The following is a 14,000-nucleotide window of genomic DNA, read 5'->3' as shown; positions in this document are numbered from 1 at the left end:
ACGGAAGAGAATATATACCACGTTCATCATCATGTGATTTAATCATCGACGTTATGATAAAGTGAGAAAGTTAGTGTGCAAGTACTACACATTCGAGAGTAGTAAACCACCATTACAATCTTAAGCCATGCTTAGAGCAAGACAAGCCAATCCAATCAAATTCAAACAGAAAAAATAAGTACTCGAGAAAAGAATCAAAGTTGGATACTATTGTCAATGACATTTGAGACCAAAGTCTCTTCCACTTTGTTTCGCCTATCTTATTGATCATTATTAGTAGCATCAAATCAAATCTTTAACTTTTAATTAATTCTATTTTTCTACTCAAATATCTTCTTATGGAATTTTAAGCATTCTTAAAAAAGAAATTAAGAAACAAAGAAACGGCAAAATGGATAGCTGTTCTAGTTGGTGACAGAGAAGGTAATAGAAAAACTTTGGTTTCCTCTTTTTTATTTCTTTTGTCAGATATCATAGGTTAGATTAAACCTCACAGTAATTAGATAGCTAATTAAGCTGCATAGTTATGACCCAAATAGACCATGGTTGACATATTTATTGTTACACAAAAGTTACTAGAGAATTTAAGAAAGAACAGTATTAGAAAAATACACTAATTAATCACCCCCAACTACTTAATTAAAACATTATATTACACAATTAAACTTGTAGCAATGGCTCGATTAGTATTATCCAGACGAGTGGTCTCGTAGACTGGTAACTCTTCTTGATACCTCTCGATCCCAATCGCCGAAAGATTCTCCAACTCGAACAGATCAGAGCTAGCGTAACTCGCCGCATCATCATCATCGTCATCGTCTTCAACGTTGTCACACGTTGTCACGGTCAAAAGATCCTTGTTCTTTTGGTAAGTCCTGATAAGATCCTTGGCCGCTTCGATAACGCGGCGATTCTCCTCCTCCACAACGTGACGATAACGTTTGGCCTCGTTGTTGTAGTTGTTATTGTTATTACCGCAAGGGATGTAAACGGAGGAGTCTTCGTCGAGGATCACATTCACTGGACAGAACCGTACGGATCTTTTTGACTTCCCGCTAGACGACGAGGGAGTTTTGCTGAGGCAAGACCTAGAGAAAGACGACGCTGAAGAGCACGTGGTGGAGGAGGAGGAGTACTGTGTCTCCGACAAGACAGAGACGGAAGTGTTGCTGTTTTTCTTGGGCTTCTTAGGGTTGTACTTAGTGGATGCGTTGGTGAAGAGCGAGTTGAGGAAAGTGGCGAGCCGTCCGCCGGGAGAGATGGGTTGTTTCACTTTTTTCAAGTCGGTGTAGATCTTCAACGCCTTTGACTTGGTTCTCAAGAAGCCGCCGAGTTCTTGTTTGCTGCTAGGTCTCTCGCCGGAGGTACGGATTGGTTTCGGTTGGGGAGGAGAGAAAGATGATTTGGAGCGTCCGTAGAAGGAGTCTGACTCAGAAGAGGAGAGTCCGCTCGAGTCAGAGGAGGTGGAGTTGGAATATCTGAGGAAAACAGAGTCTGCGGCGGCGGCGGCGGTGGTGGTTCGTCTCGATCTTTCGAAGTCGGCGGCTATTGAGCGGCGGTGGAAGACTAGTTTGTCTTGAGAAGTTTCAAGATCCTCGTGGGGAAGTTTCTTCTTCCTTGTGGATTCTAGGGGAGGAGATTCGTCGATGGAGCGGTAGATTTGGTCGAGGAGAGTGGAGGAGAAGGAAGGGTTACGGTGGTGACGTCTAGAAGATGGCTTCTCCCAAGTCTCCATGTCTGAATAAGGAAAAGCTTTTGGGAAGGGAATGTGAGTTTGTGAGAGAGAGAGAGAGAGTGAGAGAGGAGGAGGAGGAGGAGAGTGTGTTTAAAAGAGGAGGAGGAGTCTGACAACTGGTAATCATTGCCACGTGTCTCTCTCGACAGCTTATGTGACTATGTCTCTGCCCACAAACACCAATCATCTATTTATTTATTACCTTCTAGTAATTTTCCTTTTTATACTAAAGACATGGTAAAAAAATATTGAGCTTCATGTGTATTTACCGAAATTGATTAGTTAAATAATTTATCACGTGTTTTTCTAGTTAACTTATTATATATCGTAATCATTTTTCCCAAAAAAAATGGAAACTTAAAATTTTGGAGAAATATCGTATAAATAAAAAACAATGAAATAAAATTTTGGAACTTGAAAACCAAAACATTGTCGTTCATAGTCAAAATAAAATTAGAAAAACATAATAATTTTCAGCTCCAATTTAGAGGTATTTTATTTTGTTAATTGGGAGAAGTTCAGACCACACTTTAATCTTTTTCTAGGTTGAGGATCAGCCGGCGTTAATGCCTAGTGATATGGCGTAAATCATCTCTTCTAGCGGGGAATCAAAGCAGCTAACCCACCGTTAGTCAATTTAGAGGCATTTCTAAAGAATAAAACTTAGCTTCACCCCCTAAGGTGAACCTCTACATTCACCCACCAATAGGAATTAGTTAATTGAGATTTGATATCTCTTAAAAAAGGAAACCAATTAATAAGAATTTAATGAAATAAAATTATGTTTTTAGATAAATAAAAAATAGTAACAATTATCAAAAAAATTTTTTTTTTAATATTGATAAATCCGTCAGAAAATACTAAACCCTAAACCTTAAATTCTAAATACTAAACCCTAAACCTTAGGGAAAAGCCTGAACCCTTGGGCAAATCCTATACCCTAAACCCTTAAATTTAAACCAAACCTTAAATCATAAACTAAATCCTAATCCCTAAACCCTAAATTATAACCCCTAATACTAAACCCTAAATCCTAAATTCCAAAATGGTTTATGGTTTAGGATTAAGGGTTTATGATTTAATATTTGTCAAAGAGTTTAGGGTTTAGGGTTTCGTGTTTAGAATTTAGGGTTTAATATTGTTGTTTATGATTAAGGGTTTAGGGTTTAAGATTAACGATTTAGGATATAGGATTTGCCCAAGGGTTCAGGCTTTCCCCAAGGGTTTAGGGTTTAGTATTTAGAATTTAGGGTTTAGGGTTTATGGTTTAGTATTTTTTGACGGATTTATCAATATTAAAAAATATTTTTTTTATAATTGCTACTATTTTTTTATTTATCTAAAAACATAATTTTATTTCATTAAATTCTTATTACTTAGTTTCCTTTTTTAAGAGATATCAAATCTTAATTAACTAATTACTATTGGTGGGTGAATGTAGAGATTCACCTTAGGGGGTGAAGCTAAGTTTTGTTCATTTCTAAACTATTCTCTTAACAACAGTCAACATGGAGTTTGCCGAGTCTAAACGTAATACACTGACTACATTAACCTCTACTACAAATGATCCTTAGAGATAGTATCGAGTCTTAAAATGAACTTGATTGCCATTTTTTATTTACCTTTTGGTCCATGATTGCAGTACTATAGATCTTCGAAAATCTAAATTATGTGTGTTTTGTTCACCATGAATCAAAATGGTTAGGTTTAAGAATTTGTCTTGAACCAAAAAGAATTATGGGATATCACTGCTGGGTTACAGAGCAACTTAGCCTTTATTCACATGACACGACCCAAAAAATCACTTATGTGTTCCCTACTTATAAAGTAAAAGATTAAAGTTGTTCCTTCCCTCATCATAAGTCTTATTTGTTTTTCATTTTCTTTGTATTTAATTTGTAAGTACTATAACAAACATCTCTGATTTATTACAGGCTACAGCAAACCCAATACTGATACTTGGGTCCATTACACTCTTTATCTTATTTTGTTTTAAACTTAGAATGTCCCAAATTTTAGCAAAAAAGGAAAGAAAACTTAGAATGTCTAATTATGTAGTACTATGGCTAAAATATTTCTGATATATTGATTTATACAGCACTATTTAGAATGCATAGGTATGCGTAGACAGAAGAAACGATTTGAGGAATATTTTGTTGTATTTCCGCAGAGAAAAAGAGAACTGTGGTTTGTAGTTTCTGATTCTTTCTAGAGCTCACGAAGACACTAATATATTATTTAAAGGTTTGAGAAATTCTAGGAGGGTTGAGAGATATACGTCTAATCAGAGAAGAAATTTTGAGAGACGACCTTGTGTTTAAAATTAAAATTAAGAAAACCCATCGTGGTTTGGTTGTTTAAAGAGTACGTAAGTGATATGATGAACAAAGATTAATTTGGTGCGTTCGTACGTAAGCTCGTGTCGGAAGTAAAAAAAGGAGACACCCTTGGAAATCAAGCTTATCCTATTACTCTTTGTTATAAAAAGAACATGCATCTAGGTTTAAGGTGGCAATACAAGTGGGACTAAAAGTCACACAAGAATATTTATAGATCATCACTTATATTCTCAAATTTTAGTGGGTTTGCAATAATTTAGGGCGAGATATAAGTCATAATGAAGCGGTAATGGATCCTGTGTTTTCATTAGAATTTCCCTGAACAGAGTTTCTAACAAAATTCTACAACAAAACTCAAAACAATACAGTATTTGAATAAATCGATACACACATTAAAAAGAAAAATACTAAATGGTTACTGAACTAGTCAAACATCGAAAAACGAAAAGAAAATTGACACATGGATGTTACACGTAGGTATATATGGGGTTGGGGTATACAAATAATGAGTTTGAGAGAAATTAGTCAAACATTGAAAAGATAAGTGAGAAGAAAAAGAAAGCGATGTAGATTTAGGAGAACCCTCGAAAACTATAGGCTTTAGCTTCAGAAATCAGAAACAAAAATAAGAAGCAATGTTATGTTTGAGAATTATAGAATGGTTAGAAGAAAGGGCTTTGGTGTAAGAAGGAACAGTCAAAGAATGGTTAGAAGAAAGGGCTTTTGGTGTATGAAGGAACATTCAAGTAATGCGGCTAAAGAGACTCTTATCACTTATTAGTCCTAATTACATCCAAACCGCATTTCTCATTACCAACCATAATTTTGTAGCCCACTTTTAGTAGGCAATTGAGTTTCTTGCGTAGTAAGTAGGGGTTGGCACTTTACCCGATATCCGAAATGGCACCCGAACCCGACCCGAAAAACCCGAACCGAAATCCGAACCGAAGTAGCAAAATACCCGAACGGGTATTAAGTTAAGAGAGATTGGATATCCGAACCCGAACGGGTAATATCCGAACCCGAATGGATATCCGAACCCGAACGAATAATATCCGAACATATGTATACTTATCCTTATATTTCTAGTTTACATCTCTCATTTTATTTAAAATATGTATATTGATGTTACACATATTTTAAAATCATATAGTATATATATAATTATGGAGAAAATAGTTTGATATTCATTTAAAATGCATGTCAAATTTTTTGTTTCATGTATTAACGAAAGTTACATCCAAAAGTTTAAAAACAATAGCCAAATTAATATTTTTATTTTTGAAATGTTATCGCCAAATCTATTAATCATTCAATCTATAAAAAGAAAAAAGAAATCAGTTAAGTGAAATCTATATTTTAAATATAAGAAACTTAAAAAAATAATTTTTTTTTTAAATCTAAATATCCGAACCCGATCCGAAATAACCGAACCCGAACTAAAAATACCCGAACCCGACCCGAAGTACAGAAATACCCGAACGGATTCTATATCCCTATACCGAAATACCCGGAAATCCGAAATACCCGATCCGAACCCGAAGGGGTATCCGAACGCCCACCCTTAATAGTAAGTATACGAAATCATGGAATGTTGGGATTTTGATAATCGGAAACACCCTATCTAGCCACTTAATTTAGAGTTTAGCTATACAACTGAACCATTCCAAACACACAGTTTTTATAGCATCTCCAACACACCTCTATTTTTACCTCTATAATAGTATTTAGAGTTAAAATCAATCACTCGAATTTTTCCATATTTCTGTCTCTAAAATAGAAATTGCTATTTTTTTTTTCTATTTATAGATGAACAAATAGTATTCATCTACATTTTATTCTATATTTTGAGATCTCTATTTTAGAGAAATACATTAGAGTAAAACTCATTATTATTATAGAGTTATAAAGAAATACATTAGAGATTATCTTAGTCTAGTGTCTGTTAGAAAATGGAATTAAAAACAACGTCTTATTTCTGAAATGAAATATGTACTGATATTTTATCATTCTCTTATAAAACTCTATTTTTTTGTTGAACAGCTATGTTTAAAAGATCATATAGGAGTTTACCCCTAAAAACAATATCATAGGAATACAAACTAACTTCTAGGTGATATTAATGTTGTGTTAGATTGCGATATTTAGGGTCTCTAACTAAATTCTTGTACGACATAAAAACATGTGAGCTCAATTATAATAGTATTTTTACAAAAAAATTACTAAGAAGCAGGGCAAAACAGCAGGAAGCCAACAGTATAATGGAAATGATTAGACTAGACAGCGGGATTAAGACAAGATCGTCTACCTGATTAACAAAATCAGGCTTTATTAGCAAGTAGAGAGGATTTTTTAAAAAGAGAGGATTTTTTAAATTATGAATAACTACTGTAAACGTCACTTTCATTTACCATGTAATCGATGATTATATAAAATTTTCTTTCTACAAGATTTGATTTTAACAACAACAACTTAATATTACTAAATTGGATTTTTTCAGTGTAAATGTTTAAATTAAAAATTAACTATATCATGATAAATTGATAACTTATATCCCTTAGACTGTATTTGAGAAGTGATTTTTTAAATTTTGCTTACATGTCATCTCTACAAAGACTCTCACAAAAAAAAATATGACATGGCACACTTAATAGATGACATGGCTTGTCAATAAGATGACATGGCTGATTAAAAACTTAAAACCCTAAAATTATCGTATCCCCTAAAATTGTTTCTACCAGATTTCTACGGGATATATATGTGTCTTGCATAAAGAAAAATTTTCATCGCTAATTCAAAAAAGGATAGCAACTGCAACCGTCCAAATATGTATGGTCGATTCAAAAAGAATATTTCATTTGCATATTTTTTTGTATTGAGAACTCGTGATCCATCTTTGCTTTAGCTTTTTAAGTTTTACTATATTTTGTTTTCTCTGAAGGATTTGTACACATGAGAGCATGAATCATCTTCAAAACAAAAGACTGTCACGTTTTTGTATGTTGGTGTAAGTGATTTTTTATGTGTTAATTTTTTCATGTACTTTGCTTTTTTCTGTACCTAAAAAATCTAACCTATTTGATAAAATATATTTAAAGATTCCAACAAAATTGATGATTTTAACACTGATAACATTTACAGAAAGAGAAAAACCACCCGTCAAATTTTTTGATCAGCAACTTAGTTCTAAGTTTATTTGCTGGATAGAGACTAACAAGTTATATCATATCCGTGTAAATCTCTCAAGTCTTCAGAGTGCTGGGCCAAAAAAATATTTGTTGGGATCCGACAGCTAAAGCATGGAAACCAAAAAAAAAAAAAAAATTTGGAAACAGAAGAGTATTATAAATATTATGCTTTTAATGATAAAAATATAATTTTATCAATAAACAAGTAATTTAATTTTTAAATACATTCTAAATTTATTTATTAAAAAAATAATTTAAATTTAAAATTGTTTGCTGCACATGGTGCAGGAATACACCTAGTTTATGTTAAAATCTACTCCTTCAATTTCTAAATAAATGTTACTTTAACATTTTTCACACAGATTAAAGAAATAGCAGAAATATATACAAATTGTTATCAATTACACCTCTTTAATCAATAGTATTTGAGATTAATAAAATTATTTATAAAATAAAATTTAGTTTACAATTAATTTTCAGCTTTTAACTTACAAAATGACACTTTTGTATAATAAAAAAAATGTTAGAATAATATTTACTATGAAACAGAAAGAATATAACTTGATGATTTTCCTGTTTTTCCCGTACGCTCATGTATTTCTTTAGATGTTACAAAGGGATCCTTTAGTTTTACAGCTAGATTTAATTGAATCATTCTGTAAGCAAATTCTCTCATAATTTATATGTTGCCTATTTTTTTGTTCTCTCATTCCATTTTTTGTTCCATATGAAAATACATATTTTCCGTTTAAAATGAGATAAATAGGATACGATCGAAAATCTACAAATTACGTCTGAATCAAATAGATAAATTTTAATACCATATCAATCAGCTTATTTGTTGAATAGTTTAAAGAGTATCGTACTATATCTACTAGTTTTTTACACCTTATAACAGTGGTTTTATGGATATCATCAGTGCCACTGGCCACTGCCAAACAGTTGGTGCAAATATTTTTTATTTTTTATCTTTTGACAACGGTGCAAATATTTAATAGGAGTGCGTAAGACTCGATTGATAAAAAAATGGTTACAAGTTTATAACAAACCTTTTAGGCTTTGTCATTAAATATTTTTTAAAGGAAATAATTAATATTAAGATGTGATGTGATGTGATATGCTGATTACCTATACGGTTATCTACGGAAAGCACTTAAATTTTGATAATATACATATCAATATTAGTGACTTTTAGCCGCAAAGTCTTTTTAATTATCTCATAGATTATTTTTAGTTTTTTTTTTCAAGAGAAAAATCATATTCAAATACAAATATTAAAATGATGCTAATCTATCCTATTAAAAGTGAAGTACAAATAGGAAATTACCCTGATTTCTTCTTATTATTTACAACAGAATGCCATTAGCATTAAACTCTGAGTTTTGATTAAATATTCATCTTGCATTCTCTCATTATCAAGGCCCAATACGTTTTCTTTTCAACATTTTTATGGGCTATATTATGCTGTCGACAAAAATATTATGGTTAAAAGGATTTATCTTCTGTATTTCATATTAAAAATCGATCAACAATTAGTTGGGTAGCCTTATGTCTAACCATCAACCAGCTCCAATCTCAGCTCCAATCTCTAACAATAATTTTTTAATTTGCGTATGATTTTTTTTTTTAAAAAGACATTGTAACAAGTGTTTTCAAATATACACATCTATCTTATTAAAGTAGAAGTACCTTTTGGAAATGTTTGGAAACAATGATAATAGTAAAAAAAATAGTGTTGTTTGGAAACATAGATAACACTATATTAAAGAACAAATAATAGACTTATCTTGAATCATAAATTATTATAACCCAAAGTACAATTAATATTTATTCTTGGGGTTCAGATGATTGTTATTAATTTGTTAAAAAAAATATTAGAATTATTTATAGTTTCATTCTAAGGGGGTTTTTAATAAATAAAGAACATAATATAATCTATATAATATATATTTCATATTGTTATTTTCTGTTTTTGTATATTTTAAATATCTTTCCCAAAATTTCTTGATATATAATTTAACAAATACAGTATAACTATATAGTGATCCACCTATTAAGTGTATTTAAGAATGATATATTATTATGAAGTTACAAAATTATTAAATTACAAAAAGTATATATATTTGTAAAATTCTTACTACAATGTTTACGGTTCACAATATTTTACAGACGTCTCTATTACACGACACAGTAATGAAATACATAGTTTAAACAATAAATAAAAGTAGTAAAACTGAAACCGTAAAATTTTAACTTTCTAAAATTTGTATATACTGTAAAACATGCATCCGCACAGTTGTGCGGGTCAAGATTTTGTTTGGCAACATGAATATCTATATTATTAAAGTTGAACTACACAATTAAATTGTTTTGAAACAAGGATAATAGAATAAATGAGATATGTTTGGAAACATGGATAGTAGAGATGTATACTTTTTTTTATTTACACATTTAGCCATTGTATTTTCAATAAATTAATAACAAATGAGAATTGTTTAAAAACATGAATAACATATTTATTATTTCTTTTTATTTAAATATTTAGCCATTGTTTTTATAATAAATTAAACAAACTGTTTTCTATATTTCTTTTTATTTACAATTCTGTCACTATATTTATAATTCTTTTTATTTACAAATTTTTATGGTGAAAATAAAAACACAAACTGAAATATAAATAGTATATTATATAAAACATTTTTATAAACAATATTATTACCTTATTTAGTTTAGTCAAATATAAAAAAATCAAGAGTTCAATTTTCAAAAAAAATCATAAAATTAATAATAATTCAGAGAAAACTAATGCAAAAAAATTAAAATTTTGAAATATGGATAAAAGTATGTCATGAAGATAATATATATGATTATTTACAAGATGGTACATATAAAATACTTTTAATTATATGATTATTTATATGATAGACCAATACAATTAATTATATGATGGCATATCATAAGGTTGCGCGTTCAGGTATCCAATCTGGTTCGTTTCGGATCTGTTTGGATTTCGGGTTTCCGGGGTCAAAGATTTCAACCCATTCATATATTTCTAAATTTCAGTTCGAATTATGACTAGGGATGGCGTTCAGGTATCCATTCAGATTCATTTCAGTTCTGTTTGGGTTTTGGGTTTCCGGGGTCAAATATTTCAGTCCCATTCAGATATTTCTAAACTTCAGTCCGAATAAAATTCGGATCTTTGCGGGTTAAGTTCGGATTCGGATAATCCATTTAAATTATTTTTTTAAATTCATTATATATATTGTGAATTTCTTAAAATCTATAAATAAAATAATATATTATATATAAATTTGAATAACATATGTCAGAATACCTAAACTTAACATATAAATTGGTTTGGTTTAAATTTTGGATCAAAAATCAATTATTTTTTGGTGTCTTGAATGTACTTCCATTATGTTAGATATTTATATTTGACTATTTTTATATATTTTCAAGTATTTAAACCAATCAAAAAGTAACATATAGTTTGTATGTTTTTATATACATTAAAACAAAAAATATTTAATATATAAGTATATAAATCTTTTTTGGATACATTTTGATATTCAAAATACTTTGGTTCGAATTGGTTATGGTTTCAGTTGTTTAAATATCAAAATTTTAAATAATTTAGATATTTAATCAATTTTGGTTCGGGTTTGGTATTACTATTTCGGATCGTGATCGGTTTGGTTCTTCATATTTGAATTTTTTATCCAACTTTAATATTGACATAAAAAATAAATAGAAATATATTTTTGAAATATACACCCGCACGGGCGTGCGGGTCAAAATCTAGTAATACATAAGCATGCGGTACGTTAGTTATTAATTATACTGCTCTAATTTTTTAGGTGTGAACTTCTTTTTGAGAAAAGAATATTGAATATAAAATCTGATAAAGTTGGAACAATACAAAAAGATTACCATGATCTATGCGCAAAAATAACACCACAAATCGAGAAATGAGTGTTGAATTAATAACTATATAAGTTTTCTTTTCAAAAAACTTATATGGTTAATATTAGGGATGAACGTTCGGGTATCCATTCGGGTTTAGTTCGGGTCTATTCGGGTTTCGGGTTTTTGGGGTTAAAGATTCCAGTTCCATTCGGGTATTTTTAAATTTCGGTTCGGGTTCGGTTCGGATCCTTGCGGGTTCGGTTCAGTTTCGGATAACCCATTTAAATTATTTTAAAATTTTAAAATTCATTATATACTTTAAACTTCACAAAATCTATAAACAAAATAATATATTACATATAAATTTGAATAACATGTGTCAAAATTTAACATATAAATTGGTTTAATTTGAATATTTGGAATGAGAATAAATATATATTTTAAATATTATTGGTGTTTTGAATATATTTTAACTATATAGACATGTACTTTTGACTATTTGTATATATTTTCAAGTATTTTGGATAAGTTAAAAGTATCATATATTTTTGGAGCCTTTTAATATATATTAAATCTAAAATTAGTTAATATATATAGGTATATTAATCTATTTCAGATACATTCGGATACCTGAAATATTTCGGTTCGGATCGGATTCGAGTTCGGTTCTTTAAATACCAAATTTGAACCCGTTCAGATTTTTTATTAATTTCGGTTCGGATTTGGTACTACTTTTTCGGATCGGATTCGGTTCAGTTCTTCGGGTTCGGTCTTTTTGTCCAGCCCTAGTTAATATATATGCAAGTGTAAATTAGAACGATGCAAAGAAAATTATTATGACATGCGCAAGGATGACATTACAAATTAATAGAGAAATGGGTATTGAACTTATATAGTTAATATTATATGTAACTGTAAATTGTAAATTTCCCTTTGGCGGAAGACACAGTATCTTACCTTTTTTTTGTTCAAAAGTCACAGTATCTTACTATATTTAAAACTTATTACACTTTTGCTTTGTTTGATGTATATTTTTCTTTTCTTATAACGCATTCTATAAGCCATACAAAGGAGAGAAAATAATTTTAAAAATTCGTAAAATAAACAACAGTAGCCAGGATTCCACGCATGTGTGGATATGATAGACAAAAGAAAGACAAAAGATTCCGATCACATCTACTTTATTAAAACAGAAGTACACATATGGATTAACCCTTAGTTTTCAGTGTTATTTACACTTCCATGCCACTGACATTAAATATTATTTCCTATTTTAATAATATATTTTCCAATTTGATTAATGTGTTTTCCAAAATTAAATTTGAATTAAATACACAATTAAATAATACTTCCTATTTTAATGCTTTGTCTTTTCCATTTACATTAATGTGTTTTCTAAAATTAAATTTGAATTAAATACATATATAGATTAACCCTTAATTTTCAGTGTTATTTACACTTCTATGCCATTAACATTAAATATTATTTCCTATTTTAATACTGTCTTTTCCACTTTGATTAATGTGTTTTCCAAAATTAAATTTGAATTAAATACACAATTAAATAATACTTCCTATTTTAATGCTTTATCTTAGGTCTGGGCAAAAAATCCGAATCCGAAAAACCGAACCGAACCCGATCCGAAAAAGTAGCACCGAACCCAAACCGAAATTGATTAAATATCCGAACGGGTTCAAAATTTTGGTATTTAAAGAACCGAAACCGAACCCGATCCGAACCGAATTATTGTGGGTATCCGAATGTATCCAAAATAAATTTATATACTTAAATATATACATTAATTTTATATATGATGTATATTAAAAATATATAAGATACCCTTAAGTTTTCCAAAATACTCGAAAATATATGCAAATAGTCAAAAATAAATGTTTAAATAGCTAAAGTATACTGAAAACACCAAAAGTAGTTAAATATCTATTGATTCTTTATCCAAATATTCAAAGAAAACCAATTTATATGTTAAATTAAGATATTTTGACATATATGTTATGAAAATTTATATGTAATATATTATTTCTCTTATATATTTTGAAAATTTAAAGTATATAATGGAATTTGAAAATTTAAAAACATTTTAAATGGGTTATCCGAACCCGAACCGAACCCGCAAAGATCCGAACCGCACCCGAACCGAAATTTAGAAATATCCGAATGGGGCTGAAATCTTTAACCCCGAAAACCCAAAACCTGAATGGACTGAACTGAAACCCGAATGGGTACCCGAACGCCCAGTCCTACTTTGTCTTTTCCACTTACATTAATGTGTTTTCTAAAATTAAATTTGAATTAAATACACTTCATTAACTTCTCAACTAAATCAGTATCAAATTCAAAAAAGTATATTTTTATTGGACAAACAATTCATGAAAATTATAATATCAACTCTTTATTGAACAAATCTAAACGAAAAAAGTATTACCAAATTTGAACCGAAACTAGATAATATCCAAACGGATTTACCATTTTGGTATCTAGAGAACCATAACTAAACCTTATCTGAACGAAATATTTCGGATATTCGAATGTATTTAAATCATATTTATATACTTCAATATGTTAGCTATTTTTCGAGTTAATATCCAAGATATAAGTTATTTTAAGTTGTTTAAATATTTGAAATATAAAAATAGTCAAAAGTAAACATCTAAAGTAGATAAAAAATAATCAAAACACCAAAAATACTTAAAATATATATTTATTTTTCATCCAAATATTCAAGTTAAACCTATTTTAATTTTTAATTTAGGTACTTTAGCTTACATTACTCAAATTTACATGTTATATTTTTTTAGATTTAAAGATATT

General features: G+C 29.6%; 1 protein-coding gene across 1 annotated transcript; it reads right to left on the bottom strand.

The window, feature by feature from the left end:
- Window positions 1-511: 511 nt before the first annotated feature.
- LOC130496428 (protein BIG GRAIN 1-like A) lies at window positions 512-1,821 on the bottom strand. Its single transcript, XM_056988493.1, has one exon. The coding sequence runs from the start codon at window positions 1,733-1,735 to the stop codon at window positions 653-655; it is 1,083 nt and encodes a 360-aa protein (XP_056844473.1). The 5' UTR covers window positions 1,736-1,821; the 3' UTR covers window positions 512-652.
- Between the last annotated feature and the right edge of the window lie 12,179 nt (window positions 1,822-14,000).

Source organism: Raphanus sativus, chromosome 6 (genome assembly GCF_000801105.2).
Source record: "Raphanus sativus cultivar WK10039 chromosome 6, ASM80110v3, whole genome shotgun sequence".
Taxonomy (NCBI): Eukaryota; Viridiplantae; Streptophyta; class Magnoliopsida; order Brassicales; family Brassicaceae; genus Raphanus; species Raphanus sativus.
This window is presented reverse-complemented; position numbering and strand designations above follow the sequence as displayed.